Below are 12,288 nucleotides of genomic sequence, written 5' to 3'. Positions count from 1 at the left end.
CTGCATTCTACAGTATATGGTCAGTAGGGATCATGTACGAGTGTCTCAGATTGCATGTCGCTTGTATTTCATTCCTGATCCCCACAGTCCTAAAAGAGCCCATTCAATCCTCAGTAAAACCAGTGGAAGATAAGTCTAGTACATGGGCTCTGCAGTTTTCTATCTGCATTCTGACACCAGAACACCGGTGCAGATTTATCTGGGAGGGTGATACTCACTGTTATAGAATTGCTGAGCTGTTTGACCTTCTGCTCTAGTTGTTCTCTTTCCTGTTTTAAATCTGAACTCCATTTAAGTAGTTTCTGTTTTTCTTCTTCTTTTGCTGCAAAACAGAATATTAATCACCTCAAGAAATAATATTTAAAGTCTTCCTGTTACCACTGTGGATATAAGCTCTAAACTGTTTCATTTAGAGTATTACTGAAGTAAATTCAATCACGTTTGCAATAAATCACAACCAAAATTTCACCTGCACATGCAAGTATCACAAAAAGCTTAAGAGTTTGGACTGCTATTATCACTTCGCTGATTAAGTTCTTCCTCTTTAATTTCCTTTTGAAAAGGAAGTATCATGCTGTCCCATTCCCTCAATAACATTTTCCAGTTTTAAAACTGAAAAAAACCCATTGCTCCCCATTTTCCTACCTGCTTTATACGCAATATATGAATGAACAATTGCTAAAGTTCCTGGCCATGGGATTGCTTCTTCTTTCTTTAACATCTGAAAGAAAAGTGTGTAGAGATTTAGCTGGTAAACAATCTATCCCTGAGAAAAGAAAAAGAAGAAAGGGAAAAAACAATGGATTTTCTCTGTGGCTATCATTAATCTGAGCTCTGTTAACATGAAGCTTTGCAGACCTGCGCTGAGATTTAACAGAGGGAATTATTCACAACTTATTGTAGCTCCCACAAAGGAGGCCTGTTTCTTACAAATGTCAGCATATTCTCAAATTCCCTCCATAGCCACAAATAAACTAATGAAAAAGAACAACTTAAAAGAGGAATGAAAAGATAATGCATCTGAACTGAAACTTGCCAGGAGACATAAACATTATTGCATGGTTTGGACAAATTGCTGATCTCAGTTGTTCTGAGAGAAAACTTTTCATGTCACAGAGCAGCTTCCATACCACACATTTAAACAACACTCTTCTGGGCTAATAACACATCAAACTGTCCTATATGCCCTTCGTATCAGAACTGTCTTAATAGCATCATCAAGCCCTCTTTATATAAGGATAAGAACCATTTATGTATTTAAGTGCATTCCTCACATATTCCTTCCTAAGGAGCTTTAATTTGAGAAGAAAAATGTACTGTGTCTTTTTAATAAGTGAAGCAGAGGGGTGTCTCAGGAGATAGAGGACTTGGTCACTTTTCAGTAAAATAACTCAGATATTTCCCAGAATTCTGTGGGAATGTATTACAGAAATTCAGAGAGGAAGGATATGCAATAGTTCACAAGAGCAGGAATAGAAAAGTGGTAATACTTCCTCCTCATTTGCAATGACTGACCAAGTCACTTGGATTTTGCATTCCTGTTCCTCTGAGCAGCACGTAACATACCAGGTTGTATTCTTACCTTACCATCTGGCCATGTGAGTGACTAAGCAATATGCTAAACCAGATAGAACACTAACAGCTTCAGGCTGCTGATTAACAGCAATCCTTTGCAACTTCTGAAGTGCCACATAAGGTTACGAATACCCTGGTTTACTTCTTTGTCTTGTCATTTCAATGCAAGTATAAACAAAATATTAAAATATCATCAGTTATGTACTTTGAATAAAGAAGGACCAAAGTATTTGCCCATCCTCATTATGCTGATGCTTGACAGTATTGCTAGAGAGATCACTGAAGACAAAGTCTCTGATGCCTGATTTATATAAGAAAAGAGAGGTTTGTATTTTCTCAATCTATTGAGGCAAACTCGTACAAACACTTGATATATTTATCCAAAAGAACATACCAGTGATTTAAAGAAACAAGTTCAGATGAACAGGAGCATTTCTATGGGTAATAGAGAATCTTTCCCAAAAGTCTGTGTGCTTTGGCCCAACAAAAGACTGAAAACACATAGGTAACAAATAAGGACCCCAAGTCCAGAAGGAGGACATAGGTAATGGATCCAAGTTGAAGGAGGGAAGATTTAGGTTGGATGTTAGGGGGAAGTTCTTCACAAGGAGAGTGGTTAGGCCCTGGAACGGGCTGCCCAGGGAGGTTGTGGATGCCCCGTCCTTGGACGTGTTCAAGGCCAGGTTGGACGGGGTCCTGGGCAACCTGATCTGAATGTGTACGTTTGGTGGCCCTGCTAGGCAGGGGGGTTGGAACTACATGATCCTTGAGGTCCCTTCCAACCCGGGTGATTCTGTGATTCTGTGATAATTAGATCAAATTTACACAACCCTTACTGCAGATCAGATAGATTGGTTCAGTGTCAGCCTGCCTTGATGTAAGTAAGCCAAGCGATGCGGTTGTTTCCTTTAACTTGGAAAAATCTTTGCAGTGCATTGTGTATAACTCTGTCTGTTAAACAATACCTGGTCTTGACATTTGGGACAGATCCACATGCCCTTGGGAATGGTTTTCAGAGGCGGATCCAGACAGTCCAGGTGATAAACACGTGAACATGTGTCACACATCAGCAACTGCCCACTTTTTCTGCAAACACTGCAAAAATCCTCATGGATATCGCCCTATAAAGATCGAGGGGAAGGGGTGAGGGTCAGAAAAAGAGAGGAAGAAGACAAAAAGTGAATTTTGACCTTTGACATCTACATCCTTGTTAAATGCAAAGTTTACAACACAACTATTTCTAAGGGGATTCCAAACGATCAAGCCCTTTATAGGAGGTGAAACAGGAAAATCAGGCAGGACATCAGAAACACATCAGTCATCCCAAACAGTGCCCTCCCAAGGTAAGATATTATAGCAAACACTCATCACCATACATTCTCTTAACACACAGTAACCCATGGCCTATGTTATTTTAGATTCCCTTCCCCCTTACCCTGCTTGTTTTTGCCTAAAATGATGAGCTACCCACTTTCTTAACCCTTCTCATTTCTGAATGTAAGCACAACTCCAGTTTGGGAATGCTGATGAGGCGGTCTCTTGCCAGTAATTATATGTAAGAAACCCCAGTGGAGTGACTTAAAAGAACACTGTCAAATATTCAGGTCACCTTTAAAAATGAAAGTAGAAGGAAAAGGTGCTCTGCTTGTAAATGAAAAAGAACAAAATGAATTACACTCTGGAGACAATTCTTTTTACTTCACAGAGGCTACCTCGAGTTGCACCAAAAAAGCTATGACTCAAAATTCTCTCATTTTCTATCGGCAGTGGCTTATGTTTCATCGCTAGCATAGGCTGTGAGAGCCAAGATGAAGGAATACCCAAGAGAGATTTTCTAGGAGTTTTCTTTTTTGGAAAGAGTTGAAAACATTACTAACATCTCTTGGCAAAATCTAGTCCGACTTACTACTGTATCACTATCAGAGATATTTCTTTTCTGCATGCATCAACTCCCCAGAAAGAAAGGTCTAATTTTTGTCACTTTTTCTTCTCTCTCTCTCTCTCTCTCTCTCTCTCCTCCTGTTACTCCCATCTTATGCTTGGGTTGGTAGTTGTGTTCATGTTTGTTTTCACTTTGTTCTTTGGATAAAAGTACACATAGGCATTGAAGAAAAATGGGTTAGCACCCATAGAATAGGAAAGGGGCATCGGAACCCACTTCTTTCTCACCTGTGGCTTGTTCTGACAGCTTGACATATTCTAGGCCCTGTCTGGAGTCTGAAATATGCACTTCTCACTGACTTTAGTCAAAAGCTTCACACAGACAACATCCTCAAGACTATAATCTCAGAATGTGTGTGCTGAGTCTAACTGTGCACACACTCTCCCTCTGTATACAGGCATTATCAGTGCATGCAGTGCTTCATTTTGAGCTGTACAGTCTTTTCATGCGTGTAAGTTCCATTATCTTGGAATGATACCGGACTTGGCCATGCACTTACAACATTAAGTTGCCAGACAAGAAAAATGATGCTAACCTCTACTACGGATAAAATATTAAACATACTAGAAGAATGAGACACAGGCAATCTGCTAAGGCTCCTACTTCCTGACTCTGCTGCTGATGAGGCCTTTCTTTGAAGGGAACACTATGCTTCTCTTAATTCCCGAGGTTAGCACTGATGCTGTGTTTTGTAAAAGATCAACCTTCAGTGAATTATCAGTGCCGTTTTTTGGTTCTGTAATTCCCAGGGATCACTGGCAGCTGGGTTATGGTATTGTTTCATACTTTAACACCACAGAGCTCTTTGGTGTTAACAGAAGAATGAAATGAGTGACATTTCATCCCTCCTCTGAAGTGATCTGCGTAACCAGGCTGGGAAGAGCTTCTTTTCCTCCATTATGCATTCTGCAAACACAAGTGAGGAAAGGAAGGCAGGCAGCAGGTGCCAGAGAAGCTAAACCAAAATCCTCTGCAACCTAAGGAAATTCTGACATTCCAGTAGAAAATTCTCATTCTAGAGAATTATACGTGTTGTTAAGATGCCTTTGGCTGCCATTGATTACAAATGGCATTTGGTACCTGGCTGAGGTGCCTAACTAGTGCTATTAAAAAACCCAAACTGATACATCTAATATCTTGCAGAAAGAGACCTATACAAGAGGTGCATTTTGTTGCTTCTTGAAGAGGAGACATGAAGAAATTTAGGTCCAAAGCCTTTTAAATTCAACAGAACATCATAAAACCAGTAGTGATATACTGGTCAGTGTGCAGTGTTTCTGAATGCATCAGAATGGCAGCACACACGCACAAAATCCATAATCCTATTTTGGTTCATCAAAACAGTAATGCAAATTTCCTGGTATTCCCTCAAAATTAGTAACTGGACATTAAAAATAAAAAATCCAGCCAATGCTCAATTCCAAAGAAAGATCCCAGGTTTTAAAGACAGTTAATAATGTATGCATGAAGGGTGCTGGATTTGATGTTGTGACATGCACCCCACTAATCTCAGCTTCTGGCCCTGCTCCCTGAAGGCTGTTTGCAGCCAACTTATGTTAGAGCAGAGCTCGCTGACGATGCTCTAACATATGTTATAGGCAGAAGACGCTGAAGAGTAATTTCAAAACAGCGTGAATATAAAAGGTGATTTAAGGTCACTATTCGCTCTATTTCTTCTTCCAAGATAATGGGAAAGTAAATAAAAGCTTTCTGAACAGCTAACATTTTCCTTTATTTTTATACGGTATCTACAGCAATAAGGCCTGGCTTTTGGCAGTACAACAGAACAATACGATATCAAATCCACAGTACGTGTGTATAGCTTATGTGTTTGAATGTGGACATGTATATGTACATTTCACTAGAATAACATGGTAAATCTAAATTTTCTGAAACAAGAATTGTGCAAGACCACATTAATAAAGATTATCATAATAGGTATGCGTGCTGTAAGTGACTCAATTATCACTAGCAATAATAATCTAGGCATTCTCGAACATTTATGAGCTTGACTTCACGGTCTGAATGTTCTCCAACACTCTGCTCAACTGTAACATTTATTAATTTACTAATAAAAAGGCATTTTGCGACCACAGGCTTGAACCATTGCTAGAATAGAGATTTCTAGACAGAAAACAGTTTTGCATTATTCTTTCTGCTGAGTAATAGACTATCAAAGGCAATTGCTGTCTTCCAGGTGAATATGCTATTGTGTGAGGGAGAATCACCCGTAACCAAGTGGTTCGCAGCCAACTTCAAGACAGAAAAATAAAAAATAAAAAAAAAAAAAGCTTTGTTCAGCCCTGCCTGTTATTATTTCCCTCCTTTTCCCAGGCTCTGTTCTCAGTTTCTACCCCTCCACCCTTATCTCCACTCCCATCTCAAGTTCCTCCCTTCAGAATTCATCTCTGTCACTGAGAGGATGACAATTCAGAAGAAAGGCAAAAAGCCATTCTGGGCTGTGGTGATGAATGCTTGGTCAATTTTCACAGGTTGGCTAAAAACAAAGTTTTTTCACGTACCAAACATCAAATTTCCCTTCTACAGCCTATAGGAATTAGACTTTCCAAATAAATGAGTGTAAAAAATGTTTTGAAGATGGGAAAAATTGCAGTTTTCTTCTTTAATTGCCTGGGAAACAGCTGAAAGGTTTTAACTGAGACTTTTAAAATAACTTTTTACTTGGGCACGCACGTATCATGTTTTCACTCTATATGGTCACCAAAAGCAGGAGGAGTAACAACAGGAAGCATTTTTTATTCTACCTGGAATACATCTTTCTATATTTTGACAAACACAGATTTGTAATTAATGAATATTGAAACAATCCATCAGCTAGGTCTGAACACTATCTAAACTGAGAAAATTCAGGGCATTCAGAACGAGATTAGAATGCTACAAGAATTCTCCATTCTTGATTTAGCCTGCTGTCACCAGGCAGAGCAAGAAAACAGGACACCACCGCATTATACTGTTTTGAGAGCTCTTATACAGTAGGAAATGACCATACAAAAGTCAGAGATGGAAAAGATCTAACACATTATCCAATCCTTCTCATGGGGCCAATATGAAAAAAAAAAAAAAAAAAAAAAGCTCTCTCCAGCATGTTTACTTGTCAATTTTACTGGTTACTTTTAGAAGTCCCCAGAGATGGAGCTGGCACACCCTCCCTCTGTGGGGCTGTTCCACAGTCTCTTTCATCTGACTGTCAGCAAAGGGTTTTTATAGCTGAGTGCTGTTTTGCTCTCAAAAGTAGCTACACAAAAGCGCACTTTCTAATTTCACATACGTATTCCCTGTGTATCAGAACTGCATCTATTTATTTCTATGACTCAAACACACTTCCACTATTTCTATTTCTGTTGCCTCTACAGAACAAATACCATTCAGAAGCAACAAGATGGCTTCTGTTGCCTCTTCTCCATGGCCAAAAGTTTGTCCCTTGGTCTATGCTCTTTAAGTGGTGAAACTGCACAGGTGAAAATAAAACCACCCAACTCAACGCTTCCGTAAAGTCCATTTCAAGTTGCTGGCTCTCAATTACACACAATATTACATAAAAAAGAAGCATACAAACAAACCAACCTAGGTCTCTTATTCATGTGAATAAATAAGCCAGTATCTTTTTATTTTCAAACTGTTCCCAGTACTTAGTAGTTACTAAAAGGCAAGCACTTTACTGGAAGTACACTACAACTCCTGACAAGTTTTGTACAATGAATTACTTCACTCAGTCATTGTACACTTTTAGACAAGCCATACTGTCCATTCATTACATTGTGTCAGACCTACACAGTAACTCACATCAACTTTCCCTGCTATTTCTTTTCAGAAACTTATGCACAGCCTTTAAATTTTTTTCTTAATGCTTTTGGCAAGAAACAGAAACAATGAAATAACTGGGTCATCCTCAGCAACTTTAAAAAAGGCTGAGCTTTGAGGGGCAAATCTTTGTTTCTAACTTAAAAAAAAAAAAAAAAAAAAAAGATATTTCCTTCTTTATAAATTATGAAAAAATGAGCAGATTTCATTTGAGACAGATTTTGTGAAGCATAAACATAGCAATTGTACATAGCAATGTATTCTACCAATGTAGCTGAACTGCCATAACCAGTGCAGTGAACAACTGCTCCTGGCTGTCTTGGGTGATCCAAGTTGTTTTCCTTCTCTCATTACTGAAACATCACAACTTTCTGTTACTGTGGTCTGTAAGTAATATTTTCCATTCTCTCCTTTCCCCTTTATCATGGATGACAGATTCAATTCAGTCAGACAAGATCTCAAACACGGCACAAAGGAAATGAGCTCATCTAGCATGCCTAGTGCCTCCCCGTGTTTCAATCCACCGCACGTTATAAATAAAATCTCTACAGGATAAGAACGTAGGTGCAGGAGGAAAAAGGAAGGGTGTTAAAAGGAGACTAGATGGTTTCACTGCGCTGAACCAGGACAAAGGATGAGTGTGACTAAAGAAACAAAATCTGCAATGATTTGCCTTGCGATTGTTTCTGCATATCTTCCCAAAAGTAACCTCCCTCCCCAAGAATTACTTACGTCTGTGGAGCTGGGGCTAGGCAGGGACACAGGCTGAACAGCCGCGGGAAAAGTAAATGTGGTCTCTGTCTTTTCATTTTCAGGGGAGTCGGGATAACTGGACAGAGGGGACGTGGGCGTCAAAGCCCCAAACCCCAGCACCGTGTTGTACTTAGGTGGACGACCTACATGTTAACAAAAGGGAACAAACAAACAAACAAACAAACAAAATCTTACATACCTTTGGCCAGTGGTCCTCATTGGCTAGCATGAAAAAGGAAATGACGTAGCACAGAGAGGAAGTTAATAAAAAAGTTACAAGTGGAAGGACAGAAGCAAAGATTTAAACATTTTTTAAGAAATATTTAAGTAGAATTTTGCCAGGAAAGAATATTTAAAAGATGTATTTCAGAAGGAAATAGAAATAAGTTCTGTAAGAAGGTCAAAGAACTACTCCCCCCAAAAGCAGTCTGCGGACTCCTAGAAACAAGGCTACTCAGTTTTTAGGGAAAATGTGTTGGCACCAAAGCTAGATAGGAAGCCACAATAACTACTATGAAATCCTTTCTACTGCTATCCCACACATTCCTATCTTTCTACTGCCAGCATAAACCTACACAAAGGTTAAGTCCTATCTCAGAGACCAACACTCACCATTCCAACCCCATCCTTTTCTGCTCATTTTTTAAACCCACTCACTCACAGATCAGCACTTTCTACTTTACTGGTACATCTTTTAAATTAGGGTGCCTCAAGAAAAGTCCTGTTGTGTGACTCATAACCCCAGCACTACCAGTTGTAATCTGTCGTTGGTCTTAAAATGTGACTCTCCTCAGATTCTGTGTTTTTTCTTAACCTTTCTCAGTCTAGTTTGTTTGACTATGCACAACTCCTATATGCTCCTTCAGATTAGCAGAAGTGCAAAATGTGTCTGTAACTATTTTCATAAAATTATGTATGCAAAGTGAGAGAGTAAAAACCAATATGTAACCATCATTTCTGCTTCCCTTCTCCACAGTAATTTATGACTATGTAAACATAAAGGACTTAGAATAATTCCCCAGATCTTATGTTTACAGATTGTCAGTCCATACCCATTAACATGCTAAACCTTGCATTTAAGGTCTGGATATGTTCCAGAACTAAGTATGTCCTTGGAAATGGATTTCTGATAGTGATGTCCATGGCTGAAATTTCTGACACGCTCAGCACCAACTCAAGCTCTCAAGGGCACATGCTTGCATAAGCTTTACGGCTAATATACTGCTATTCTAAATCACAAAATAAATGTATTCACCCAAATCTTCTATCAGTTAAAAATGCATGCTACTAATTTGGTGCTAATAGAAGGTGCAGGCTCACAACAGTGTGTGAGAAAAAAAAAGACAGTAAAACAGCAGTCAGCATGCATAAACAGGCTAAGAGAATATCAAGCACAAAAGCATGCAATCCCTTTCATTGATGCATTAATTGTTCACGATGACTTGTAAAATAGAATTAAGAAATGATTACTAGAAGTAGGAACATTTATTTATCCACAGAACAAATGCAACACTCTATCTCTGTAAAATTCATACCATACTATTAGAAAAAAAAGTCTTTTTTTAATGTGACTAGAAGATAGTGGTGCATACCGATGTGCTTTATTCAAAACAGCACAAGGGTCAGCCCTGTCACATTGCCTTCTGGACTGACAAGGTTTGTCAAATAAAGTACACATCAAATGAATATTTGACATTGCAGCAAAAAAAAAAATCATAATTGAACTGGTCAATTCTATACTTGACTGCACAAGTTCTTAAGAACTGCAGAAAATCATAAAATCAGGAAAAATTGTTATATATGTGTGGTTGATGCCTTGTATGAAAACCTGTATGAAATTCTGTGTTATGTTGTGCTGACTCATGTCTTTCATCATAACATAAGTATTAAAATTTCAACTATTCTTACAGAAGAATTTGGACTGAAGAATGCTGCATACCTATACAAAAGATCATATTCCATTCCTGGACAAGTGGCACTTTGCTTGCAGTAAAGTGCTCAGAAGGAGCAAGATAGTCTTTCTCCAGACAAATTCTTTCCAAGGAACCATCTCTGCTCCCACTGGGGAACAAGCTTTTCTCACACTAAGTTTCCTCTCCTACTCAGAGCACAGACACTTCTTCCACAACCACCTTCTTCTTGACAGCAGCAATACAATTTAGTTATTAAAAAGAGAATCTCGACAGCAGCTTTATACCTCTAAATGATGTTCAGACATCTCACCTTTCACTTTGCTCTATTTTTGTGGGGGAAGGTGAAACTGAAATGAAACACTGAGCTGCTTAATAAAACCTGCTATGCTAATCCCTGGAAGTCAAGATCTGTGTCTACCATGGAAATTTACTAGACAAATGAAGTACTGTAAAGTCCTTCTTTGTTTTGCCCTTCAGATGAACAAGGGGACTGCAAATGCAAGATGGAGGAAGAGGCACAGAGCAGGAAGACATGTCTAAGTATACCTCACCTCTTTTACGCGTTCCAGGATGCATTGTGCTGTTCAGGTACGTGACTGCACTCTTCTTGCGCTGCAGGGGAAAACACGACCATTTTAGCTGGCTAACATTTTTGCAACAACTATATAAAATAGCTGATGAACAGCAAGGCAGCACTACATATGATTACCAGCTGTTCTGTTTTCTGGAGCACAGCTTCAGAGAAGTTAGCTTTTTTACACTACTTCTGACCTCTGGACTGCTTCAGTCCAATATGCAAGCTGACCTAATGGTTAAGACTAACACACACTGCCATTTAATTTCAGTTTTACACAGGAGAAGGCAGAAAAGGACATAAATATTGTAGGAACACCCCAGCGTGCCTCCTGATTAAAAATCTAAGGGTCGTATCATTGCAATGGCCATCTGAATTACAGACAACAGCTACCCTGTCTTGTCAGAGGTAAGATGTCTTGATTGTCATGGTGGTGTGGTGGCAGTGTGGCAGAAAACAAGCTCAGAATGAAAGGACTAGCTTCCCCCAGCAAGAGATCAATACCTCAGGCTCAAAAACAGCTCCACTGTATACTGGATTTGCTGTTGTTCTTCTTTTCCTCTCTTGTCGCTTACTTTGGATTTCTTGAAAAACAAAGCATTCACTCAGGTTAGAAAACAACAGACCCTAGAAATTATGAGTTTCTAAGAATGCAGTTTGCATGTGAAGATTTCTACAGAACCATTCATGCTCAACAGAGGAAACTTTATCATGCTTCTAATTTCTGCAGGTTTGGAACTAACAGCTGACAAAAAATACAAATATAGTGCTCAACTAATTCACAAAATGACCATCATCTTCTCTCTAAATAAGAGTACTTCAGGATTAAGACTTTTTATACTGGCAGTCAGTGTAATTGGGAGCTCAAACTAGAAGCCTCTGATAACCTTGTCAGTACATAAAAATAAACACAGTACAGAAACACACAAGCTGTTGCAACGTTAGGCTGTTCTTCAACGTATAGGATTAAGAAAACAAATTATAATCTATTAATTCATTTCCTTTACAGATTACAGTCCCATGAAATCATGAAAGAAATGAGAAATCCAGATGTGGATTACTGTAAAATTATCCATGGCATAACTTTGCAGATACAGAGGCTGTTTAGAATGCAACAACATTGTCACAAATTTCTTTCCTACCATCAAAGCATGCACTTTCTTCCCCAACACTGATCCTTCTGATCTCAGCTGCATAAGCAACTGCTTTGCTTCCATGTAATAAGGAGAATAAAAGATGTGCAAGAGACCAGTAAGATCTGGAGTACAGACATCCCAAAAGCACTTTTGTATAAGAAAATACTACACTGAATACAGAAATATGTTGGACTTGTAATTCCCATTCAGAATGACTATGAAACAAAGAGCTCAAGAACCAGCTTAAGGCATTATTTTTTTTTTTACCTTCCAGATGGTCATGAGTAACTAGTCCTAGAGACACCATGAAGGCAAGTTTCTGTGAGAGAGAAGAAAAATACAGAGATCATGACAGTTCTGATTGTTAGGATAAGGTACTTTATTTAGGCCCCTTAAAATCAGTTGACAGGTAACTAAGCACCAAAAATGTTACTAATAATGCTTTGCTTCCATAACTCACTTTTCATTTATATATGCTAATTTGGGAACCTAGGCTGATACACAGGGAAATGTCAATTGCTTATGATCACCAAGTTGGCAGAGTCAGAAACAAGAAAGCAGTTTCTTTGCTTC

At 38.8% G+C, this 12,288-nt stretch overlaps 1 protein-coding gene across 14 annotated transcripts in view; it reads right to left on the bottom strand.

The window, feature by feature from the left end:
• PHF21A (PHD finger protein 21A) overlaps positions 1–12,288 on the bottom strand; it is a 124,567-nt gene that overhangs the window by 7,027 nt on the left and 105,252 nt on the right. For 11 of the 14 annotated variants that reach the window (XM_052696907.1, XM_052696904.1, XM_052696911.1 and 8 more), the window contains 7 exons: positions 11,983–12,034; positions 11,084–11,163; positions 10,557–10,617; positions 8,072–8,235; positions 2,541–2,696; positions 646–721; positions 219–322 (listed from right to left, as the gene is read on the bottom strand). In XM_052696907.1, coding sequence (XP_052552867.1) covers positions 219–322; positions 646–721; positions 2,541–2,696; positions 8,072–8,235; positions 10,557–10,617; positions 11,084–11,163; positions 11,983–12,034 — 693 coding nt within the window. Of the gene's footprint in view, positions 1–218; positions 323–645; positions 722–2,540; positions 2,697–8,071; positions 8,236–8,291; positions 8,315–10,556; positions 10,618–11,083; positions 11,164–11,982; positions 12,035–12,288 lie in introns of all 14 variants that reach the window. The other 3 variants (XM_052696915.1, XM_052696916.1, XM_052696917.1) reach the window with 1 other exon arrangement.

Source organism: Tympanuchus pallidicinctus, unplaced genomic scaffold (genome assembly GCF_026119805.1).
Source record: "Tympanuchus pallidicinctus isolate F22 unplaced genomic scaffold, pur_lepc_1.0 scaffold3, whole genome shotgun sequence".
NCBI classification, from domain to species: Eukaryota; Metazoa; Chordata; class Aves; order Galliformes; family Phasianidae; genus Tympanuchus; species Tympanuchus pallidicinctus.
The sequence above is the reverse complement of the archived record's forward strand: the minus strand, read 5'-3'. Positions and strand labels throughout refer to the sequence as shown.